General features: G+C 35.1%; 2 protein-coding genes across 3 annotated transcripts; both read left to right on the top strand.

The window, feature by feature from the left end:
• Nucleotides 1–6,203: 6,203 nt before the first annotated feature.
• On the top strand, nt 6,204–14,730 carry LOC132183602 (DCL-like protein). The gene is made up of 3 exons (XM_059596957.2): nt 6,204–6,589; nt 11,644–11,758; nt 14,327–14,730. Exons 1-3 carry the CDS (start codon nt 6,282–6,284, stop codon nt 14,495–14,497), a joined length of 594 nt encoding a protein of 197 aa, XP_059452940.2. The 5' UTR covers nt 6,204–6,281; the 3' UTR covers nt 14,498–14,730.
• A 7,594-nt stretch (nt 14,731–22,324) lies between these two features.
• Nucleotides 22,325–24,253, top strand: LOC132184095 (cyclin-D3-3). Of its 2 annotated transcripts, none has more exons than XM_059597591.2 (4): nt 22,325–23,044; nt 23,153–23,354; nt 23,472–23,602; nt 23,692–24,253. In XM_059597591.2, the coding sequence occupies exons 1-4, from the start codon at nt 22,502–22,504 to the stop codon at nt 23,959–23,961; spliced, it is 1,146 nt and encodes a 381-aa protein (XP_059453574.2). In that variant the 5' UTR covers nt 22,325–22,501; the 3' UTR covers nt 23,962–24,253. The 2 variants fall into 2 exon arrangements, with proteins under 2 accessions (XP_059453574.2, XP_059453573.2); XM_059597590.2 differs by having other exon boundaries at nt 23,689–24,253.
• The last annotated feature ends 1,735 nt before the right edge of the window (nt 24,254–25,988 follow it).

The following is a 25,988-nucleotide window of genomic DNA, read 5'->3' as shown; positions in this document are numbered from 1 at the left end:
TCATTTTTCTTAGACACTAGCAGTCATTTAATTGTAATTAGTTTATTTTGTAAGTAGTTTAAATTATTATGTGTTTGTGACGTCATTAGATGAAGATTTTTAATAGTTACTTTGATTTTTTTTTTTTTTTGGGTAATTTGATGAGTTTGATTTGATTTGTGATACATATATTATGGTATAATTTATTTTTTGATTGTATTTACCGTATTATAAAAAATATATATAATACATAAGGAGAAAAAAAAAATTATTTTTTTACGCCCCGGGTAACTCCAATTCCTAGATCCACCACTACACACATCTCCAAGTGGCGAGTAGATTAGTCTTTTTGATCTGTTGCTTTATGTTTGAAAAAACTCATGCTGTGGATTAATACTAGTCATTTTAAAGAATGTCTATAATTTTTTTTTTTCATCTTTCATTTTTTTTTTTTTAATTAAAATTTCATTTTAAAACCATCTATTGTTTCAAGTTAAACCCATAACTTTCATTTTCAAACCATTTTTCCCTTCTCATATATTTCTTTAAAAAAATTTGTTAATTATCTTTTTAATATTTAGATTTTCACGTTTTTATTTTTCTCACTTAGGTTTCAATGTGTATCACAGATAGTGTTTGACTTATAGGTAAAAACCAAATTAATGGACTACCATGAGAGTGGTTTCAGCCACCCCTGCAGCCCGTCTGGGGGTGGTCGAACCACTCCGAAGGCCTTTGAACCACCCCCTTTTTGGTCATTGAGGGTGGGCCGGGTGGCCAAGCCACTCCCAGACCGGCTTATGGGGTGGTCGAAACCAGTTCACATTACAATCCGTTAGTTTGACTGACGGAATGATGATAAAGATACTAAACTGGTATTTACCCATAAGTCATATATCATCTGTGATATGAATTGAAATTTAAATGAAAAAAATAAAAGGGTTATACTTAGGTGGAGAAAATAAAAAATAAAAAATTCATGGGGTGGTCGGCCACCCTATTTTGGCCAATGGGGGTGGCCGGCCACCCCGCCTATGGCCACCCCCATTTTGGTCATTCAGCCACCCCCAAGACTGGTCTGGGGGTGGCCTTGGCCAAAATGGGGTGGGCGGCCACCCCATGAATTTTTCAATTTTTGTTTTGTTTTTTTTAGATTTAGTTTTTTTTTTTCAACACATGGCATATCTCTGTGACGACACGTGGCATTCTGCTAGTTTTGGCTAACGGGGGTATTAAGTTGGCCTTTTTCTATAAGTCAGGTACCATTTATGACCGTGTTTGAACCCTAGGTGAGAAAAAATTAAAAACTGCAAACTCAGGTAATAATAAACTATTTAACCCAAAATAAAAACATAAAAACCTAGGTATTAACAAGGTAATTAAAAAAAAAAAAAACATAAATAATAGAAACATAATATCCTTTTAAAACACGGAGCAAGGATAAGGAGCGGGCGTCCTTATGTTTTTACGCAAATTTCTAGCTTATTTCTTGTTGCATATTTTTAAAATTCGTATTAATGAAATTGAGCCAAAAAATGAGTAATCGCATGGGTTATACTTGTCTCCCCCTTTTCCCCGTCTTCCGCGTTGATTAAAAAAAATACATATTGGTTATACTTGTATTTGGGTAAGTATTTTTAATTTTTAGTTTGAAAAATATTTTAATGAGTGGTGTATTATGGGGAGATGAGATTGATTGGAAAGTCGTTTCATTTTAGGGGTTTATTTTGTGAAAAAAAATAAATAAATAAAAAATAAAAGAGGAGTCTAAAAGTGGAATTTTAGTTGGGTTGCTTCTATTTGGTTATGGTCCATATTTGGAAGAGAATCTTTTGGGCCTTTCAATTGTTAAGAGGTGGCCCATCGGCTACATATCATTCTCTCAATCATTTTTTATTTTATTTTTTTTAAATCTAATTATTAAATTTGTGAAATATCATACAAAAATTTAATGGTAAATTTATCCTCCTTTTTTTTTTTTTTTTTTGTTAATTAGATTCATCCATTCACTATAGGAAGATGATTGAGAAAATATTTGTTATCATTTCTCTTTGAACAACTAATTGCCTCCAAACCAAAAAGAAAAAAAGAAAAAGAAAAAAAAAAAGGACAAAACAAGAGCACAAGAACGATTTTTAAAAGGGGAAATTATATTTATTCCTCAAATTTATATCTAAATTTATAATATCTTTTTAAATTTTAAAAAACCATCTAACCCTATCACTTAGAATTTGTTTAAGATTGCATTTGAAGAACTTAAAACTACTCTTAACACTCAAAAAATCTGTTTGAAAAAAAAAAAAAAAAAACACTTATCTGGTAAAAAAATTAAAAGCGCTTTTAAATGTCAAAGAAGCTTAAAAATGGCAAAAACGCACTTCTAACAAAAGCTTAAAAATGAAACTTTTGCCCAAAAGTTCTGTTTGATTTAAAAACTCTATTTCTAAAACACAATCTCAAACAAACTCTTAGCCAATTTTGTTTAAAAATAGGTCAGGTGTGATGCACGACATAAAATGTATATTATACTCTTTTCTTTTCTTTTCTTTTCTTTTTTGTGAAATTAAAATTATACTCTTTATTGTCTTTACATTAAAGAAAAAAAACTTCCCTAGCCGGACTCACGGCCACATAGTCTCTTCCCACGATGGTTTTTTGTTTTAATTAGTATTTTTATCTGATGCAAGAGGATTATTGTCCTCTTTTTAAACTTTGGTTAGATTTAATAAAAAATCCTAATGGAATGAGCTAAGTTTAATGGTTAGATAATTTGTGAGTTAATTATAATTTTTTAAAGTTTAAAAGATATTACAATTTGGGTGTAAAATTGAAATAATAAGTGTAGTTTCTTCTATTTAAAAAAAAAAAACAAAAAAACCAAAATTGGAAAGAAGATTTGGACTTTCCGTCACCAACTCTAACAAAATAACCTAACTAATAAAGTTGCAGTTGTGACTTCTTAATACAATCCACCCATAACAACAACCAATCAACCATTTTAGCTTCATATCCACGAGTCCGTCCATTAATGGTGGATTGAGAATGTTACATCAACTTAGTGCGATAGTGATATATTGTTTGAGTAATGTTATAAATTAAATTTTTATTCTACAACAATTTTATTATGTTGATGTGTTAGTCCAAACTAATTTTTAGATGGATAAAGTTTTCCTCTAAACTGGGTTAAATAAATTTCTTTTAATTTAGTCTATAAAAGTGACACGTGTCCCTTAAACATGTGAAATGCACATGTTTTTTTAATGTTAAAATCCTCGCAAATTTTGAGTAATGTTATAAATTAAATTTTTATTCTACAACAATTTTATTATGTTGATGTGTTAGTCTCAACTAATTTTTAGATAGACAAAATTTTTCTCTAAACTAGGTTGAAGGAATTTCTTTTAACCTAGTCTATAAAAGTGAAAGAAATTCCTCTTTAAACTTCTGTGTTAGCATCGTGGATAGTTACACAATAAAAATGTGGTTTATGGTTTATAGTATTACTCTTTTGCTACTAGTAATGCTACATATACTCAAACCTGTTCACATTTATAGGCGGCTTTTGAAATCACCTTTAAATTAAAATCCAATAAAGATTCATCCAATACGATCCAGTAATTTTAAAAGTTACCTATGGGTGTAGAAGAATGGGTGTGAAGAAGTGAGAGTATGTAGTATTATTCATGTGAAAAACTATATTTTTATCCCATAACTATTCATCAATGGTAAAAAAAAAAAACTCAAGGATGGGTTGGAATTAACACCTCAACATTATTTAATAGTTGTAAAATAAAATTGTGGATTTTTTAACTATTGATTTAATTTGATTAGATGACATAAGAACACTCACAATGGAGTAGCCAATTTTTTTTATAAAAAATGACTCATCAAAACTCACTTTAACTAATTTAGCTAATGAATTTTTAAAGGCCTCCTACATCCGATTAGCTATATTTTTATATATATCATTTAAATATTATTTTTTTATTTTTTATTGATTCTTTCTTTATTTCTTTTCTAAAATTCATATTTCACTCTTTATTTTTTAATGGCAATTCGTTTAGCACAATAATTTTTCAACCATTATTATTTTTCAAATAATCATTTTTGTAACAATAATATTTTTGAAATGATTGTATTTTATAATAATTATATTTTTCAACGGTTATATTTTTTAAATGTTGTATTTGCTAACGTTAAGTATGAAAACCATATTCTCATAGTAATGTCAATCATACTTATGAAATATCTTTTTATTAAAAATTGTGAAATAATATTTTCATAATGATCCCTTGAAAAGTAAGAAAAGTTTTAAGAAAGAGAGAAAACATGTGAGAGAAACAATAAAAAATAAAATGGCTCATTTGAAAAACAATGTTATATGTAACATTTTTTTTAGCTAATCCATAGGATTTTTTTATAAATCTGATTAGCTATTTTAGATAAAAGTATCATTTGACTCCTCCATTGTGAATGGTCTTGTTGGGTAGTTTTTAACTTTTTTTTTTTTTTTTTGACATGTCCACACAAGAGGGTGGGTTCAAATTAGTGACATTCGCTTTATAAGGCGTGGTCTACAGCTAATTGAACTACCATTTGGAGACGGGTAGTTTTTTAACTTTTAAGAACAATTTAATCACAAAAGAAAAAACAAAAAACCAAAAAAAAAAAAAAAAGATTTCTTTTCCAATTCCTTCAAAATTTAAGATAATGCTTATCCATGATATAGGTTGTAACAACACCATCTAAGAATCATTGAACCCTTGGCAGTGAGTGAGACTGAAACTCAAATCCCATTCACCCACCATGAGCTAATCTTCTCTTTCCCTTCTACCTTCACCCAACTTCAAAACTACTTCAACCGCCATCTATTGACCTCAATTGAACATTATCCATACCATTTATACAAACTTTATAAATTTTTTTTTTGAACTTTTACTCATTTTGAAATTACTCTTGAAGTTCAAAAACTCTTAATCTAGGATACCAACTTTCAATTTTTTTGCAATGTTCTCCTCCATTAGGATTTTCCGGTAATTTTTTTTTTTAATTCTCAAAATACCCATGTTTTTTTATATAAAAAAATTTACAAATATTCAAGTATAGGTATTTTTGTAAATTCAGTTAGATCCTAACCAACGCTTAATCTTTGCAAGTTTTTATAAAAATAAACATGGGTATTTTGAAAATATTAAATATAAAACATTATAAAAAATTGAAAGTTTAATATCCTAAATTGAGAGTTTTTAAAATTCGAAAAATAATTTCAAAACAAGATAAAAATTGGGAAGATATTTTGTGAAGTTTTAGCATATATATTTTGATGTATTATTGCCTACATCATGTTCTCATGCCTCCGATTAAATCACCATTGAATGTACAACATAATCCTAAGCATGTGCTCTGTCTCCCTCATCACCAACATGAAGCGCCATGAAAACCCAAAGTGTGTTTCTCCCAAATAACCATTTATTTACATCACTTCAAAACCATTATTATTTCTTGCTGCATAACAACAAAAGAAAAACTTATAATACACTCGTTCCAACGTCATGATGATTGTTCATGAGAAAATAAAAGAAAGAAGAAGCGAGAATTCGTTATTTGAGTGGAGCAAATCATATTTGTGAAAGAAGACTAATGATATGTGATTTTTACAATCATTTCACTGAGTATTATAAGCAAAATAACAAGATAATTCTAATTATTTTAATGGTGTATTCCGAATGATTTCCATGTCCTTTGATTTTAAAACCCCAACCATTTGCTTAAAAGACGTAGGTACTACTCAAGGGGTCTTATTTGCTGCAAGGGGCGGAACCACCTTAAGGCTGGGGAATCCCTGCCCATTAAATTTTTTCAGCCATGGTCCCTGCCCATTCTCAAGGCTGGCAACGTCCCTGTTTATTATGTTAATCTAAAGTTAAAAACCTTTGCAAATTTTCACAATGAACGTTATAACCAGCTCAGCTAACAACATTTTGGTATCCTCTTTGAAGTTATAGAGTGTTATTTTGTTAATATTTAATTGTTGCATTGTTATGTTGATATAGTTCTTTTACTTATTTTAAAAAAAAAAAAAAAAAAAAAAATCCCTTCTAAATTTCATTCCTATTAATTTGGAAACGCTTCTTAGTTAGTAGAGTTTGCGATGACGAAACGACGACGGTTTCCATGCTACCCTATCCGTCCAAAAAAAGTACTCCCACCTCACCAGACAAGTCACTCACTGTCGACTATCACCACCATGATCATCAATAGGACTATAGGAGTCCCCCAATTCCCAAGCCCACTCCAATCTTATGGCCGCCCCTCTGCTTCTCAGAGGCATTCCAGTCCTCCGCCTTCGACTCCACCATCACCACCGGCTCGCCGCCAGTATTTTCGCGACGCCGCGCCGCCCCTGGTGCACCGCCGCCGAACCGAATCGGGCCGACGAGAGTTTATCTCCTGCAGACAGCTTCACCGCGGCCTGGAGTGCCAGGGACCCTCCCAAGCACCCTCGGTGGGAAGACCCTGACTACGGCCAGTGGAAGGACAAAGAAAAGGAGATCCTCCGAGACATCGAGCCCATCACTACGCTCACCAAAGAGATTCTCCACTCGGACAGGTTGGTCTCTCTTCCCTTAGATACGCCTAAAACTTCGGTCCCGTAGTTTTTTCTATTCCAGCGTTTGTTTGGTTTACGAGAAAATGTAGGAAAAGTGAGGAAAGTCATATTCCTGCTTTGGTTAGCGGTAGACTTGGAGTTTTACTGGGAGGAATGAGTTTGTAAAGTTTAAGTAAACAGGGAGGGACTATAAGCTAAAGTTGGTGTAATTTCTGTTAAAGTTGTACCATGCAATAACCTTACACGCCGAGTTTTACATCAACCGTCCCCGTTTTATTTATTTATTTTTTTAGTGAATTACTCATGTATCCGATCAGTTTTGAAGCTTTACTAGGTAATGGGGGAGAGGAGGTTATGGTATCACCTTATTAGTGGGGACTGGGGAGGGTTCTGATATCACCTTATCAGGGAGGACTGAAGAGTGAAGACTAATTCGGGACTTCCACAGAGCAGTGATGACTATACTCCGTAGAGGCTGCCGACTATTGATAGATAAAAATCTTTGGGGCAAGAAGATTACTAATCAAGAGTGATAAATGTACCATGGGCAGTGAGCAACTTTGTTTATAAGGCCATAATTACAAACCCCAACTTCGTAATAAGCTCATAGTGGCATTCTAAAATTCCTGAGGCACAGTCGGTGTTGAGTTTTTTTATGTATGAATCTATCCATTTGGTACTACAAGCAAATTTAGTAATTTACTAATCCTCCAATGTTGGAATGCCTTTCAAACTAGGGTCTTTACCTTATTTTTGAAGAAGAGTTTCCTAATTTCTCATGTATGAGACCTGAAATAATTAACAGGGTACCGATACAAAGGTTCTGGTTCCAGCGTGTGCTGAGCTTTTTGTCACTACTAATTCCTTGTGATGATAGCGCCCCTTCCTCCCATTTCTTGTGCCTGTTTTATGTCGCTTGTTATATGAAATATAAGTAGATTTTATGGAAGTAAATATAATAAGAATGAGAGTTTGGTGACTCCAATAAGAATACTATATCCGACCAAAAGAAGATGTCACACGTGGACATGATGTTTTCAAAACACTAGGACTAAATACAGAAAGGAAACAAAGAGTTTTGTAGTGGAAATCTCAAAAGATGGAATAAAGTTACAATTATCAGAAATGCCTCTTAGTTGTCATTCATGAATAAATGGATTCAGTTGTCAATTTGAAGCCTGCAGTACAGGCACTTTAAGAGCACACCATGTGCTGGAGATATTTTTACTGTAGAATATATGGTTAGAAAAGAACAATACATAAGTAAAAGTTAATAAAACATGCTAAAACATTCGCTCATACAGCCATACATGCTCCAAAAACAGACAAATATGGTTCTGGTTTCTGAAATAAGTTTTATACCTAGATTTGATCCGGGAGACGGTTTGGAGATCAGATTCTGGGATGATCTGTGGTGCGGCGAGACTAGTCTCAAGGTAGCTTTTCCTGCTCTTTATAGCATTGCCTCTGTGAAGGATGCGACTATGGCTACTAATATGGATCTTTTGGCACCCTTTAGTGGAATGTTAGTTTTGTTCGGTTGATTCATGATTGGGAAGTGGATACATTGGCCTCCTTCTATTCCTTGCTTTATTCCCTTAGAGTAAGAAGAGAAGGGGAGGATAAGCTTTGGTGGACCCCATCTCGCAAAGGGATTTTCAATGTTAGATCTTTTTACAAAATCATCGCATACAAAGACAATCCCTCTTTCCCTTGGAAGTGCATCTGGTGGACTAAGGCTCCCTCCAAAGTTGCCTTCTTTGTTTGGTCGGCGTCTTTGGGAAAGATTCTAACATTGGATAATCTTAGGAGAAGACAAGTCATCGTGGTTAATTGGTGCTGCCTTTGTAAATTGGATGGGGAATCCGTTGATCATCTCCTCCTCCATTGCGAGGTGGCTCGAGCCTTATGGATCACAATTTTGAGTTGATTTGGGCTTTCCTGGGCTATGCCTAATAGTGTGGTGGATTTAATGGCTTGATGGTGGTTTGGGGGTAATTCAAGGAGTGTGGTCGCTTGGAAGATGGTGCCCCTTTGCCTTATGTGGTGCATATGGAGGGAAATAAACAATAGGAATTTCGATAATCTTGAGAGGACTTTGGAGGAGCTCAAGTCCTATTTCTTTTTTTCCCTCTTCACTTGGACATCTGCTTATTTAACTCATGTAGTTATTAGCTATTCAGATTTTCTTGCTCTATTTTCTCCCTAGTCTTAGGCATTCTCTTGTTACTTCCCGTGTATTAGGGTTGCACTCCTTTGCACTTTTTGATATATACAACATTACTTATAAAAAAAAAAAAGAGAGTTTTATACCTTTTTCCGAATTCCATGTAGTAACTCAAATATAACCATCTAAGAGCCTAGATTAAGATCCCATATATTTGATTTGAAACTCTAATAGATCAGATCATGATGGTTTAATTTGGATTTCTAATTGACATAGGAATGCAAACTACAATCTAACAAATACACATACTATATAGCCTTTGATTGTTAATTTTCTAAATGCACTTGGACTTAATAACTGTAACGAAAGCACTTGAACTTCTAATGGTTGATTGAGATTTTGAGACCTCTTACTAGAGAAAAGGAAAACAACTTGAATCTTTGATCTAGTAAGTTTCTTGTCCAGATTTATTGTAATGATGTTCTTTGAGGTCTGTGTCTTACAACAATTGTGCAGTTCATCCATATATCACATCAAGTTTTGGAATTGAGTTGACTCAAAGAGTCTTGGATTTTATATTTTTATTTATTATTATATTTGTATATTAATATTATGTACTTATTGGCAAGTAACCAATAAGCTATTGCAGAGGGGTGGAACTACATAGTAACCCCTTGGCAAAGGCTGGCATGTTTTTTTCAACTTCCCTATTATTTTGAAAAGTAAGCCCCCGATTCATGTTCAATATATGATCAATAATGCCTGGAAAATTTGACACCCAACCCCTAATTGCAATGAACCAATTACAAGAGCGTAGTTCTTTCGAGTTATAGGCCCGCTCCACCTTAGTGGAGCATGCATGGAGTCTTTTGGCACAATTAGGCCATGCTAAGCACAAAAGGAGCTACAAACGCAGCTGTTCAAATATAAAGAGTATTAAAAATTAAGGACTTAAGCTCTGCTAATGGTCCTCGAAACTTCTATCGTTGTGTTCCCTCTAGAGACACCACAAAAGACAGATTCTGAAGAATTCTAATTTAACGTCAATCTCAAACAATCTAGAAAATATCTTAGCCTTATCATAATTCAGATCACCAATTAGAACAACAATTAAGTCAAACACCACATATTAAGCTACCAAAATCAAAGTAAGCATAAAAGAAAATTCACATAGATATTTTGGTACTGAAGTAAAAACTTTTGCAGAACTCTTAAAAAAATAAATAACTACTCCGAGGGCTAGTCAACTCCAAAGGTATCCACTATAGAAGACTTATGCTACAAACTAGTCAACTTACAAAACCTTTGTAATCCTAGACTCAGCTTGCAACCTTAAAAAATAACCCATTCACCTCTCACTGCAGTGGCTCTAGAACCTCTGGCTTTACGAACAGACTTTGTTCACCACAACCTAGAACTCTGGTGGCCGAAGGTTTTTCTGTGGTTGATTTGCAACTAACAAGGAGATGTTTATGCTCAAAACTGTTTTAAGTTTCTTTTCAATAACAATAAACAATGGCCTCTCACCCTTATGAAAATCGTAGGTTATTACGCTTAAATAGGTTGGGTGAAAATTGGGTTATAATAACAAAGTCTAATTAAAACTGTTTGTGGCTGGTTTGATCGAGTCAAGTTTAAGTTCAATTGATCAAACTTTAGGGTTTTAGTTTCTTTCGAACAAACTGCGATCCAAACTACAATTGAAGCTTTCAGGTTTTTGTATGCGAACATGATGTACTTATCAAAAAATAAAATAAAAGTATGTGAAATGATGCACGCTTTGATTGAATGAACTGTGATCGAATATCTCTGGAATTTGTTGCGATCGAAGTCTGCAAATCTTCAATTCCAGCTTTTCTTGAACCCCATTTCATACAGACTCAACTCTAAACCAAAACCTAAAATAATACAACCCATACCACATGTTTTGATACTGAATTTTCTGACATTAAAACCTAATAGATTCAATTATTGTTTCATGTTTCCTTTGTAAGCAAGGAAAATTCTGCTAAATTATTGTGTACTCAAAATAGAAAAAAATTTGTATCTATTTTCATTTATACCCCCTTTGGCCTCCCCATGCTTAAAATTGGCTCTCCTTTCTTTAGAATTAGAAATTGAGGCTTCCAATAATTTTTTGACATGAGTGTTGCTAGATGTACTATAGCTTTTACTATAAGTTCCTTACAAACTGAGATGATACTTTCCACGTCAGCCACTAAGAAGTTCCACGTGATACTCCGCATGACACTTGCCATGTTTACAAACTGATGTGACAATTCAAGTGGCACTTACCACGGTCCGCCAATAATATGTGGACTGCCACGTGGTAGTCATTTTTATAAAATGTAAACTACCATGTGAGTTTGTATGGGAGCTGTTAATAAAAGCTTTAGTACCCCAACCATTTGCAAGTTGTCCTCAAACCTTGGATTATGGGGACATGGTATTAGTTTAAAAGGACCTTTTTTTCCGAGTAAAAAAATTGAAGGGGTTTCTTCAAATCCTAGGGAGGATCAATGGCCTGCCTTGGCCTAAGGTAGTTTTGCCCTCTCTAGGGCTACGCCCTTCTACCCATAAGATTTTTATATTGACTATCTTTGATTGACAGGCTTTATTTCCATTTTCAAGACAATGGGTATGAATCATCAATTTTTGGGTTTAAGTCTTATCTTTGGATGTAGAAAAGTTGTTTGATAGTGATACAAAGTGTGTGTAGGGTTGCAAGTTAAGTCTGAAAACTGATAGCGCAGAGTCTAACTAATGCTGGCCATGCTATGTGCAACATTAGATATCTGCAGTAGAAGCTGTTATGTGAATTTCAATGTTTCTGTTTGTGCAATTTGCATGCACGGTAAAGCTCGTCTCTTGTTGACTAATTTTGTAGGTATATGGATGGGGAACGTCTAACAGCCAAAGATGAGAAAGCTGTGGTAGAGAAGCTTCTTGCTCATCATCCACATTCTGAAGATAAAATTGGATGTGGACTTGATTCTATTATGGTAAGCTTTAATTTGCATCATATGTTATAGAATTTTTAATTTACTATGCTAAACAATTTTATTTTTTGGTCTAACTGCTGCATTCATTTAGTTACTTTGTTTTCAAAATTTTGAACATCCTTACATATGACAATATATTATCTGAGATCATTGGCCACTGAAATGTGTCTTCCTCTTATTTTTCTGGTTAATATTTTTGTTTATATATTATGCCAACATGCATGTTTCTCTAAGCTTGGTCCCACATTTTTTTTCTCACCTTTGCTTCATCCTTGCAGCAACTTTGACTTGAGCTGCTGCACTCCTTATGTTGGTTTTTGGTTGTCTTTGGTCCATGCATCTTTGTCAATTCTCTATTCTTGTTGTCAAGTGGTCCAAGTGATGAAACATTTATGTAACGTGTCAAATTATAATGCCACAGATAATGCTGTTTGATCCAGTGGCAGTATCATTCTTAGTGGTTGGTATTAATTCTCCTAAGGTCTGTGACTTGCTTCCGTTTCTGTTAATCTTCTGTACTAAGAAGTTTGCTTGTTAGAAAATCTATTATTTTTTTGTACAATACTGTGCCCAAATTGATCAGATATAATAGCAGAAAACAAAACATGTGGCCAGACTTGATTAGTTGACAAGGATCTACAAGCCGATCTCATTTTAGTTGGGATGAGGGTTTAGTTGACTTGAGGTTATGCCCAAATTGCATAGATTCATAGTGATTTGTGTTGGAACCATCTTATGGATATTCAAACTATCAAATTTATGCCTTCTTTGCAAGCTACATATGAAGCTTCTGGTAAGAGCAGTAGACTTTTAACAAAAAATGATACTTGCAGCCTACATTATATTGTAAAAATCCTAAGTACTCTATGATGGTGTAAGATTCACCCTGGTTCTGGCTGAAAGAGTGAGTGTTTCATATTTTTAACATCATTAATAATATGAAATCCACCCCATATTGGTATAAAGCTTCAGAATGCTTTGATGGCTGACTTGCGGCAGAGGAACAATGAATGCACTATTTGTGTCTCTTTGCACATGCATGTGTGCCTTTTTGGCATATAGGTTTTTAGCCCCTATCACTTTCTACCTTCTTTGCAAATCAAATATGAAGCTTCTGGTAAGAGCAATAGACTATTATAGGAAAACGATACTAGCAGGCTACATGATATTGAAAAAACCAAACAACGATGTACTCGATGGTGGTGTAAGATACACCTTGCTTCTGGCTGAAAGAATCTTTCATCTTTGAATTTCGAGCTTCTGCATTCAAATTGGCAATTCCTTAAACAGAACCTCATTACTATACCTTAGCTGCGATTCACGGATAGGAGCCCTTCGGAGTGAAGCTACCAGCTTTTGACATTTTTCAATTTGAAGTTTGGCTGAAGAAGGAAGATGGACAGGCAACTCTCCTGTTAGCTTAGGGCAGTCAGCAATATAAAATTCTTCAAGTTGAGGAAAAGATCCACCTCCATTTTTGGCACCAAAAGAAACCTATTCCTCCCACTTTGCCATATACAAGAATGTTTGAACTTTCAGGGCTCCAAATGGCTTAATTGAAGAACTGCTGCCATAAAATTCATGACCCATTGTAACAACTTCATCAAACCCAACAATAGATAGGTTCTCAAGAGAGGTAGTGATCTACCAGGTTCGAGGTAGAAGTTGTATGTTCCTTGTCAACAGCTTTGTTAAATTTTTGAAGCAACTATTTTATGTGATGCTCTAAGTTGCCTCTCTATTCAAATTATTGCCTTATGTTCAACTGCATATGTACAAGCTATAACTTCCAAAAAAAATAATTAGAGGCTGGAAGCCAAGAATTAGGTGCTTATGCACGTACAGTGGTGTACCTGTTTGATGTCTCATGCCTTAATGGCGGCCAAAGCATTCTTGTTGAGCATGATATCGCAATTAGAAGTTCTTTTGTGGTCTAGTTCAATGATGAATATGATTTTTCTAATTTTTTTTTCAATCTGTCTCGTTTCTTGTCTGTCATTTCTGCATTTGATGTCTCAAAATTCTGAACACATACTTCATTGTGTAAATCAACTGTATATTTGGCCTTGTCAACGCATCGGTGAGAGTGAAAATGGTTGTGGAAAGTTGAATGAACTGTGTGATATTCCCTGGTCCACATGTCTCAAGCAATTGAGGAACAGGTAGACTCTTTGATTTATATCTCAGCATGGTTCTTCATCCTTGACTTTGGGGGTTCGCTTTGAATTCTTGCAACAAATCTGTTATTGTTTATGTCCCTTTCATAATAGCCAAGAAAGTAATTGATCGATGCATCTGACTCTTGGGCACTAGTTGATTTTTTATCTTATGCACATTTTGCTTTGGATTGGCCCACATCTAGTTGGCATGTAGATCGGTGTATATTACCTTTTAACTGGTGCCACTTTTTTACCTCCAGTATCTTTGTCAAGTAGAATTTTCTATTGTTTTTCTTCTTGCCCATCTCTTTTCTTTCCAAAGTTGATCATCATCTAACCATGTTTAAGGTAGCTTTTGTCTTATTCTGTGAGAACAAACTAAATGGCTATTTAACTTCTTTTGCTGAAGGTTGATCGGCATCCCCAATTTAGACGCTCAAGATGCCTCTTTGTCATAAGAACTGATGGTGGATGGATAGACTTTTCCTATCAAAAGTGCCTTCGAGCATACATTCGAGATAAGTACCCATCCCATGCAGCAAGGTTCATTCGGGAACATTTCAAACGCGGTAGTGGTTAGTGTGTTAGTCCTGTTGATTCTTAGAATTTTTGGTATCACTACATATGGCCATGTATGTTTATTTTATTTTTTTCCCCCATAAGGGGCAAAGAACTTTCACATTGTTTTCAGTGACCTATATATATAGCCTAGATCGGCAAATTGTCAATGTAGTAGATGATCCGTGACCAGCCCTTAATGTTTGTTTACATATATGAAGACACAGAAAATGATTGAAGTGAACTGTTTGTTGACTTGCTTCTCCTTTTTGGTTTTGCACTTTGCTTACTTGTAGGAACAACTTTTTTCTAATAGTCCTAGGACCCAGTCGTTAAGTTGTTGCAAGAATTATTGAACCAAATATCTCCATAAGGCTTGTTTGATGTTTTGCTTCGTTTTTCTCTTTTGGCTGAGACATTAAGCATGTTTCATTACATTATGTGTCTCATAATGTAAATAATTTCTCATTGTTTGAAGCTTTAATCAGAATACTGAGAGGTTATTTAATTACATGGTTACCATTGTCGGATCCGGATCTTCAACAATTTTGTAATTCGGACAGAAAGTGTGAAAGAGCTCATATGAAGCCCACTTGTCCTAGTTTGTGGATGGATTGTCCAAAATCTGCTTGGGGCAGGTGAATTCGCTAGCTATCCACACAACAAAATTGTTGTAGGTCTCTATCCCTTGGCGCCTCATATCCATGTGCTCATGTGATCTTGTCTTTGACTGACCTTTAAGTATGGACCACAGTCACTTGTGCCAAACAGCATTAATTGGAAATATAATCGTCAAAAGGTGGGGCGCATGGAAATGTTAGCCATACCATTAAAGCAAGTGCTTTTGTAGATAAAGAATTTCATGAACCAAACCTAGGGGAAGTGGCCTTAACCAATCAGGCTTCGTATTGGGAGTGAAAATGAATTAAAAAAAACCAAGGTTTTGTGCAGCTTAAGCTATCTTTTAGCTCTAAGGTTTTGATAGAGCTAGCTATCTGTGAGTCAAAAGAGTTAAGCATAGCTGGATGTGGTGTCCAGTAGGTATTCATTCATAGGCTTTGATAAGTCAAAGCAAAACGGTGGGAAAGTATCGTTTGTCGACAGTGAAATGTCCACATAAATGTGGTTGGTTTTGAAGACAAAAAACATTTGCTTTTCTGTGTGTTGATTTAAGGTAGTCAATGCATCTTCTGTCAGAACAGAAATTGCCATCCACAAGTAGCTGATGCTCTCTTTTGTCAAATTTGAGTTTTTGACAAGTTCAAATGAAGAGAAAGTCATTTTATGGTTAAAACTTTATTTTAACACATCTAAATAGTATATGATGTTATATTGTCATGTCATTTCATTGTCATTGAAACGACTGTCATTCATTTCGGGCATTATTGTTCCTTAATTCTTAGATCAAATTAGGTGAAACTACAGGCACACAAAAGCAAAAATTGGTGGACGATGATACATTATGGTTACTACGATGGCAACTATATATATATATATATAATAGGGTCGTTGTCATTTTGTGGAATCATCACCTCTGAGGTAAATATAAAAACCATTTAGGAGTGGCAAACAGTGAAAGGCATTGCTGCATTGGGAAGATTTGCAACCATTAGGCTTTTTTAACGCTAGGTTATTGAGTGAGTGGCTGGAATATTCTCAAGTTCATCGACCCTAACCTTTGCTTGGCATTGATATTTATAAATGGAAAGTATATAAAAATTTAGAAAAGAAATATCAAGATGCGATAGGGCAGCACAGAAGGAAAGAAATTAATATTGTAATTAACCATCTTATCATCTCCTCGGGTACTTCTTGGGAGCCAGCCCACCATTGAAGAAAGCAATTAAATTAATCTTGGTGTTCATCCCTATCATTTGTCTACTGCTAATTTTAATAAATTCCTTTTTTATTTTATTTTAGTTGTTGTGGGCAACGCAGCATCGGAATTGGAGTTCTTTGACCCAGAGTATTTGTTAGTCAAGGATTTTGTTTGTGTCCGAGTGTCGTTAAGTTACCCATATTCAAGGACCCAAACCCGGATTTGATTCTGATCATTTTTTTTTTCGAAGGAATTGTGAGAGAACCCATAAATGAGAAGAGCTCTAACCCTTTTTTTTTTTTAAATAAATTTAAAAAATAAATAAATAATTTTTTTAAAAAAAACACATATCAAGAGACTCTCGGCAAAAAAATCTCTCTACAAAACACTAATTTCGGTTTATTTTGGTAGATTTGACGGGTTTCTACTTTTACTGCTCTAACTGAATACTTTTAGAGCTCTTATGTTGCAAATAATATTTATCCGTACCTTAAAATATATTGGCCTTGATGTTATTTGTTTCACAATTTATGATAGGGACCTATTTAGGTCTCATTCATTAATCAAACAAAGGCCGCTCTAACAAAACAATTTCAAATATATAACTATGAATTTCTTCCAATCAACTTTGATCTATAACTTGCTTACTAGCAACTCAACTTATATGGTTAATTTGCCAACTAGACAGTAAAGTTATAACCGTCCATGTATCATTCACTAACTGTCCAAATCTGCTCCAATTATGATTCGTTTTACCACCTAATCCTAAAGCATATTGCCTCCAAAATTATGTGTTGAAATCCCAATTTTTTACTAAAGACAGCTACCTAAAACGCTGCCAAAGTCTCTGTTGCGACATGTTCCAATTTTTCCATCTTTGTTAAACTACTGGCTGCAATCAAATGCCCCTTGTGGTCCCTCACCAAATACCAATACACCTATGCCCCTTTCCATAGTCCACAGTTGCAACCCAAACTCCCAATTCACCTTATACTTACCTTGGGGGGGGGGGGGGGGGGGGGGGGGGGGGAGGTTTCCATAGAATGTGGTTACCCCCTAGCCTTTAGTGGCTGGTCAATATCTCTCAAATTTGCATTTTTATACTCCTTGGTGGGGGACTTATTATCTATTTGTACGATTATATTTTAATCTTACAACTCTTTCTATAATTAGTTTGAAGTTAAAAGAATCTTTCGAATGCTTCTTGACTCATAATCCGTATCACCACCGACAACTTTTTTCTCTCCTTACATCTTTAGATTTCTCTTATGGGTTGTGTAACGGATTATTGCAATAGACCCGCTTTGCTTTAATTTTTTTTCTTGTAATTTCATCTCCACTCATTTACCTAAAAAAAAAAATTTGATGTGGCTATTGAGGTAATTTTTGCTCCCCTATTTCAAGTGTGATATTTTGATGAAATGGAAGCCACATATTCAAGCATGCTGTACTAGTAATTGTTATATGGATTATGGACTACTAGCATCCATGGCATAGACTGGTGGTAATTGGTCTTATGGCATTCTGTCACTTTAATTCACCATTAACAATTACCATTTTTTTTCCTCAAGGTTTAGAGAAAAACGAATTTTCTCACGAAAAAAAAGCTGCAGGTAATGATAGAAGTCAACCCCTTCCAGTTCCTCCTCATCATTTTACAGCCTCTCCCTCCAGTAGTTACAAACTTACAATCAATAATGGGGATTTCTTTTTAATTTTTAGTTAAGTTATGCTATAATTACGGGAAAAACATGATCATTAAGATGAGACTACTAGTAGGTGGGGCCCTCCTCCACCCAGCTGGAGGAAGATCCACGTGGACCCTCACACTCCACAGCTCACGTTTCATAATGAGTTTTCCCACACATACATGGCTAGAATAATGTGTGCGCGGGAGAAAAAGAAAATCCAGATCCTTGACAAATTGAACGGCAGTGATGATTGTTTTGGTCCCATCAGCAACAGTGTTAGGTCCATAGGGACGGTTGATGAGTCCCAATAAAGGACTTTGCTTTCTGCTGGCGTGATTGAAATGCAAGAAAATCATCCACTTTCTGATTCTTGGGGGAGTGGGCATATCTGACTTTGACCAGAATGATGACAAGGCAGCTCTTATTGTTATTGTTTTGGGAAGGAGGGATAAAAATATATTCAAAATAAAAGGAAAAGGTAGAAAAAAGAGTAGGTTGCTTTGAAGGGTTACCATCCTATACATTCATTACAGTTACCCTTTCGTGTTCGTTTGTTTGTCAGGTTATAGGTCATATCGTTGAATGTGTATAAAATTATCAAAACTACTATTTATTTTGTTATTGTAAGCAACAATAATAATTAATATGAAATCCAAAAAGTTAAGACATGAATTTTCGTGATTCGACAATGTGTCTATGTCTATAAAGAGTGTAACTATATTTTATTATTAATAATTTAAGGTTACAATTAAAAATCTTCAAAATATCTCGTAACGTACCGCAAGGGTGTTGCTCCCGCACCTCACAACCTAATTGTTCTTCCTGCAAACTTAATTTTGCTCATGAGCCAATAGACTCCACTTTGTGAACGTTGTTTCGCTTTGTTCACTTCGTTCCGTCTACTCAGCCAATCACCAGTATTCTAATATTATTCTTTATGCTTAAAAGAATATGAACCACCAGTTTAAATACTATTCATCTTTCTTTCATTATTCTCTCATCTTTTTAGAGCATCTACAGGACTGTGTGTAAGATTCATATGGCTCGATAAATTTAATGATAATTTTAAAAAGTGAAAGAATGAGAGAAAGACCATAAGAGAGAAAATTAAAATTATATCAATTTTAATTCGATCAAATTAATTAACCATGTTAGATTCTTTAATCTTAATCTATTCACTTTGTATAAGGTTCATGTCAAATTTGCAAGTTGGTATAAAAAATTAGTAGCCTTCAATATCATGGATGGGGTTCGTGTTTGCCGACATAAAAATAAAACTATATATATCAATTATAACTCTATCCATTTAACTAAACGAATTAAATCTCTTAAACTCTAACAGCATATTTTCGGATTGAATTCTATCTTGTCACGCCACCAACCTTGGCTAGGTTTTGGCGGAGTTTAGAGGTAAAATATTGTACTTGTACGGGGGTGAGTTGGAAGCCACCACCACCATCTCAACAACCACCACGTCTTTCACGTCTCTCCATTGTATCAGTCTCACCTGCTCGCAGAAGTCCTTTTTTGTCCCCTCTCACTCTCTAGCTCATTTCTTGGAGATTGAGCCTATAAAGAGGGAAAGAAAAGAAAAGAAAAGAAAAGAAAAGAAGAGACGAGAAAGCAACGTATCACAGCAGAATCCCTACACGCTTCTCTTTCTCTATACTCTACCCTTTTCTCTTGCATGCAAAAGGGAAAGAAAGAAATTTCGACCTCTCTCTCTCTCTTCTGTAAAATTTACAGAGGCAGACTTCTTTCCGTACAAAAGAGGAATTCATAGATGTCTAGGTATGCTTCCAAACAGTATGCCACTGTGTTTTGTCTACCGGTACACAGAATTTACTCCAACAAATTACAAGTATTTACCTGTATCTAAAATGAAAAGAAAAGAAAGAAAAAAATCAGTCTATGACTTTGTAAAAGGAGGGAAATAATTGCACCGAAAACAACAAAAAGAAGAACGGAAGAGGGGTTGCAGAAATAATATATATAAGGGTGATAAAGTTAATTCTTTTGGCTGAAAACGTCGTGGAAATGAGGAGGAACGACTGTGTTGATCTGATGATTTCAGCCATGACTATGAGCTACCGCGCGACTTTATTCAGAGGCCCTTCAGAAATAATAAAAGCCATTCAAAGCAAATTCTTTCCACAAAGAACTCTTCAATGGTTTATTCATTGTTCAAGTTCATTTTGATTAAAATCAACATAAGATATTCCCTTTCGGACAAAATTTCGTCTAAATTTGGCAGGAAAAAATCCTTTTAATCCCATTTATATTCGTTGAGCGTTAGAGAAATACATAGTTTTTTAATTATTTTATTAATAAATTATGTGTTTCTCAAAGATACATAACAATTTTATAAATTAGATTGAAAAAAATTTAATTAACCTAATTTGATGAAAGAAAAAAAGGGGGGGGGGGGGGGGGGGTGTTACCTAGTACAATTAAGTTGAGATTGAACGTTAAATCATCCAAAATTTGGGGTTAAATAATTTCTTTGATCTTCCGCATAGTTGGTTGAATGACTTTTTACCTAACAAGTAACAACCAACAAGAGAAGACATTTAATGGGAATGCAGTTTTTTATTATATTTTTAAAAAAAAATCTTTCATTGAAAAAAAATAAAGAACATAAAGTCCTTACATTAGAGAACATAAAGCTCTGATAAATCATAGTTAAAGTTATGAGGTTATAATGTCATAGAGACAAATATAAAAATCTTACAATCAAGTCCTATCTATGACTTCAACATCTGCTAATTACCCATGTCCAAACTTCAGTTATATAACAGATTTGTTCCAGATAGACTCAATCTAATACATAAGTAGTTCACATTTTCAAATTTTATTTTTTCGACCATAAGAGTAAAATCCTCACACCAAAACTAATCATTCTTGACCCAAAGGCCAAGACCTACACCCCACATATCGTTAATGAAAATATATATAAGGAGAAGTCAAACCCTTATTCAGACAAAACAATAAAAACACAATAAAAAACAGCAAACAGCTATAACAGCCAACTCGAGAGAGACAAAGCGCACTAACTGATGCATGGTAGATGAGACGGAGCTGTTTTGCGCCGATGGGCAACTGAGAAGCCAGGGAGCATGGTGGGTTGGGGCATGGCTGAGCGATACTAGTTAAGGAGACTAAATCTATATTTAAAAAACTAAATCTAAAACTGGATTTGATATGTAGTTATTACTACATATAACTATTATTAGCAGATAATATAAGCTTTATCTGATAGTATCTTCTATACTGTGACAACGTACGGATAAATTTAGAGCATTTAAGTTGTTCCACCCATCATATTCTCTATCATTAATTTTTTTTTTTTAATTTTTTATTATTATTATTATTATTATTATTTTATGTCCACACAAGAGAAGATGAATGATAGATTCAAACTAATGACTATTATTTTATGAGACGTGATTTACAGTCAATTAAGGTACCCCTTGTTATGTCCTCAAAAGCTAGCTCAATCGGCTAGGACCATGCCTTATGAAGACTAGGTCATTAGTTCAAATCATGCTCCCTTCTCTTGTGTGAATATGTCAAAAATAAAAAAAATAAAAATAAAAAAAAGGTACCTCTTGTTATTCAAATCATAATTCAAATTGTACATCGCCTGTTACACTCATTAAATTTCATAAATTCTTTGACTTGTACCACCCACTTTCCATTTTCACAATGCACTTTATATACATACTTGATATATATATATATATATTTAAATTGTTACATAAATACTTTTATTTATGCAATACTACTAGAGATTAAATAATGGTCCAAAAAAAATCTCTAACGTGCTGACACTGTGGATATGGAAGGGTACCCGGAGGCCGGAGCCAGTCCCACAAGTGACAGCTCATTTATATTTTTAATTTTTGTATATATATATATATATTTTTTTTTTTTGCTTTCTGTGGTTGTTTTCATTGTGTTGGGCTCTGTGTAGGGCTCCCGCCCTTTCCCAATCCACTCTCCCTATCGACTCTCCCTTGCCTTTATGCCTCCATAAATGTCAAAGTTAGAAAATAAGCCTCCATAAATGTCAAAGTTAGAAAATAAAAACAAGAAAAAAATCCGCTCATACCTACACACACAAAAAAAATAAAAGCTCTCTAAACATTCTTTATTCTTCTTCTTCCTCAACAGTGGTCTTCGATTTTAACGGTTGATGATTACCTACGAAATGCAATCTATTGAGTCGGGCCCCACATCCTGCGTGGCCCAGGAGGTACGACGTACAAGTGTCACGTGTCGAGTTATTGCATTGCATGGGCCATGATTTCAGGTCTGGTGATATTAGGCACGAGAGGCTCCCAATAAAAAACCACACAAACTCTCTCAAATAAAAATTACATCTTTTTTGCGCTTCTCTCTACCTAGTCTTTCACAGCTGAGCTGAGAGATGCCTCAGGCTGGGTCTTCAGGCGTCTTCTCTATCTTCTCTGGCATATAATGAACGCAGACCCGAACCTCTTCTTCTCGGAAGAAGATGGCTCCTCCTCCTCTTCCTTCTTTTCCTCTTCATCTTCATCATCATCATCGTCAAGAAGAAGAATCCAGCGCACAGAAAAACCCTGCTTTCCTATTGGACACTCTGTATTGCTCGGAGGAACACTGGGAGGAAGAAGAAGCTAGAGAGGACTATTTGCAAGAAGATAACTACTACCACCGGAATACCCATAAACCAGACCCTTTTCCGGTCTTGCTAGAACAAGACCTGTTCTGGGATGATGAGGAGCTAATCTCCCTCTTCTCGAAAGAACAGCAAAACGAACTCTATGGAATCATCAAGACGGATCCGTATTTAGCTGGGGCTCGCCGGGAGGCGGTGGAGTGGATGCTGAAGGTTAATGCCCATTACTCTTTCTCTGCTCTCACTGCGGTTCTCGCTGTTAACTACCTCGATAGGTTCCTTTCCGGCTTCCGGGGTGAGCTAGGGAAGCCATGGATGACCCAGCTAGCTGCTGTGGCTTGTCTCTCTCTCGCTGCCAAGGTCGAAGAGACCCAAGTGCCGCTTCTGCTTGATTTTCAGGTACTTACTTTTTGAATAAATCTTGCTAGCTAGCTGCCTGTGAAATGCTTGTGTTTTTGTCTGACTCGCTCATCGATATGGCCATATGGTTGTCTTTCTTTTGTTCAGGTGGAGGAGAGTAGGTATTTATTTGAGGCAAAAACGATTAAGAGAATGGAGATTCTGGTTCTCTCAACGCTACAGTGGAAGATGAATCCTGTTACCCCGCTTTCGTTTCTTGATTACATCACAAGGAGACTTGGGTTGAAGGACCATCTCTGTTGGGAATTCTTAAGGAGGTGTGAGCGCATCCTTCTCTCTGTTTTTACGGGTAAATTAAACCATCCAAATCTTTCCCCCTTTACTCATTGATGTATTCTTTAGATTCCTACTTCAAAAACAATAGGCATTAATTCTTCAATTTTTGGTTTCTCATCCTCAATTGCAGATTCTAGGTTCATGTCTTATCTCCCTTCTATTGTGGCTGCTGCTACAATGCTGCATGTTGTTAATACCGTAGAACCCTGTCTTCTTGCCGAATACCAAAGCCAGTTATTGGGTATTCTCGGAATCGAAAAGGTAAGAAATAAAACCAAAAAATCAATGTTTCCAATTATTGAACAAGCAAATCCGATATGTTGCGATCTTATATAATATATATATAGCAGGACAAGATAGATGGCTGCTGCAAACTGATATTGGAATTGGCGTCAGGAGGGCACGGCAATCAATCCAACAAGCGCAAGTTTGGATCTATTCCCGGCAGCCCAAAGGGTGTTGTAGACGTGTCGTTCAGCTCCGATAGCTCTAACGATTCGTGGGCGTCATCATCAGTCTCTTCCTCACCGGAGCCTCTGTCGAAAAAGAGCAGAGCTGAGGAGCAGCTTCTGCAGACAATCAACCATCAAAGTGCAGATTTTCTCAGCATTCCTCGCTAGCTACCACCCCTAAAATCTCTTTTTTTTTTCTTCCTTTTTTATTGCGGACTACGTAGTCTAGTATGTTTAACAATAATATATATGTTCCTTTCATGTGCAAGTTAAATTGCCTACCATCTCTGCGCATTGCTGGCCATGTACTCCAATCCGTAGGTCATACATTTTCCTTCAGCTCAATCTGTTTAGAGGATTGGTTGTGAGGTCTGGAAGCAGAGATGGTTGGCATTTTATCCGGAGAAAGTAAAGGACTTTGAACATAGCAAACCAAGAGTACTACTGCATTAACTTTTAATCTTTGACCATAAAAAATAAAAAAAGAGAATTTTATTTCATTTATCAAAGGCCTTAAAAAAAAAAAAAAATCTAGTTTATTTCTCTTAATATAAAGCTGTAAAATCTTTGGTTTGGTAACTTACGTTACATTAAAGATTTAGTCAGATGGAAGACACCTTATGCGTCCAAAAAAAAAAAAATGGAGATTTTGATGTTTGCATTTATATGGGATATATTTTCTGGCTGTGTCAAACTCAAATGGATATGGATGGTGGAGGGAGAGGCTAATAGTTTGAGGAGAAGCGAGAGGGGAAATTTCTTTTGTTTTATGCATGTGAAGGGAGGAACATGTTGTCGGCCACCAGCGTTTTTTAGGGATTATTGTTTAGGGTTTTGACCTCGTGGGTAGAGCCCAATTTTGAATTACTCTGTTGAAATTGGCATATAATGACTGGGATTAGAGTAAGCTGACCAGCTGTATTACCGTCCAATTTGATAATTTTTTCCGCATTCTTTTCACACCCACCGACCACATGGGTTGGATTTGGATTGTGTCAATATAAATTTTAATTCGAGTTATTTAATTAAACAGATTATGCTTCTTAATCATAACTCATTAATTTTATATTGGATTCATGTCGAATTTGCGGGTCGTGTTAAAAATTATTGATCCTAAATGACGCATATTGAATTTGGATTGTGTCGAAGTTTTTATATAAGACTATATAGATCAATCATAATTCGATTCATTTAATTAAACGAGTCATACATCTCAACTCTAACTCAATAATTTTTTATAATTAGTTTGTGTCGAATTTACCAGTCGCGTAAAAAAATTACAAACCCTATTTGAAGTAATAAAACAGTGACTTGTTAGGCAGGTGGGAAAGCGGTAGCGCACCCAATAGGGCAAAGTCAATAAGCGCTACAAATTCTTTCATCTGTTTTTTCCTGAGCCAATCAGAGCTACACATGGTAGAAAAAGACATTCATGGTGCATTCAATGACATAATTATGTATGATGATCTTTTCTTCCAAGCAAGATGCCAACTAGCTAGTGTGCATATATAGATGGTGAACGTCAAGGAGTAGTTGCCTTCTTGCTTATTTTCAACAGTTTTTTTTTTTTTTTTTTTGGCCCAAGTAGATGGGTTGGGAAATAAAACATTAATAAAAAAAACGACGACTTTGCTTCACAAATGTTGTTGATAATAGATATAAAAGAGACGCAGAAGAAGGGCTGCATGTGCTTTCTACCACTTTAGATTAAAGGGAATCATGAGTTAGCTTTATTCTCCACTGCTAAAAAAAAAAAAAAAAAAAAAACTTGTAAGAAATCTATCTCTGATAAACTCAATTACACTATTGGATGATCTATGTTATATTCAAACTACCTTGAAAGTTGGAGTTGTATATATTAATATAAACTTAGTTAATTTCCACCCATATTGACCATATCATGAGCCGTGGATTAAAGGTGAATGTTACACTTGTCCTTGCCTATATTTCTTCTCCTTTTACTTACAAAAAAGAAAAAGAAAAGAAAGTTGAAGATCACTAAGCCGCATTAGTCAGTTAAAGGAGGCGTAGGAGAAGATTAAAAAGAATTTAATTTGGGTATAATTAGATCCAGCAAAAACGCAACCCACAAAAAGGAAAAAAGGTTAAAGGTGGGGAATGTTGAAATCGGGCGACAATATCTTTTGATTTTGTTTGACGTGTCTTTGTTGGTCCTTTGCTCTTTACTCTTTGCT

Source organism: Corylus avellana, chromosome 7 (assembly GCF_965113065.1).
Source record: "Corylus avellana chromosome 7, dhCorAvel1.hap1.2, whole genome shotgun sequence".
NCBI lineage: Eukaryota > Viridiplantae > Streptophyta > Magnoliopsida > Fagales > Betulaceae > Corylus > Corylus avellana.
Note: the sequence above shows the minus strand (reverse complement) of the source record. Positions and strands in the feature narration are given on the sequence as shown.

Coding starts and splice junctions, on each gene's coding strand:
- LOC132184095 (XM_059597590.2), top strand. CDS start 22,502: ATGGCTCCTCCTCCTCTTCCTTCTTTTCCTCTTCATCTTCATCATCAT. Junction 23,045..23,152: donor CGCTTCTGCTTGATTTTCAG/GTACTTACTTTT, acceptor TCTTTTGTTCAG/GTGGAGGAGAGTAGGTATTT. Junction 23,355..23,471: donor CCTTCTCTCTGTTTTTACGG/GTAAATTAAACC, acceptor CCTCAATTGCAG/ATTCTAGGTTCATGTCTTAT.
- LOC132183602 (XM_059596957.2), top strand. CDS start 6,282: ATGGCCGCCCCTCTGCTTCTCAGAGGCATTCCAGTCCTCCGCCTTCGA. Junction 6,590..11,643: donor GAGATTCTCCACTCGGACAG/GTTGGTCTCTCT, acceptor CTAATTTTGTAG/GTATATGGATGGGGAACGTC. Junction 11,759..14,326: donor GTGGACTTGATTCTATTATG/GTAAGCTTTAAT, acceptor CTTTTGCTGAAG/GTTGATCGGCATCCCCAATT.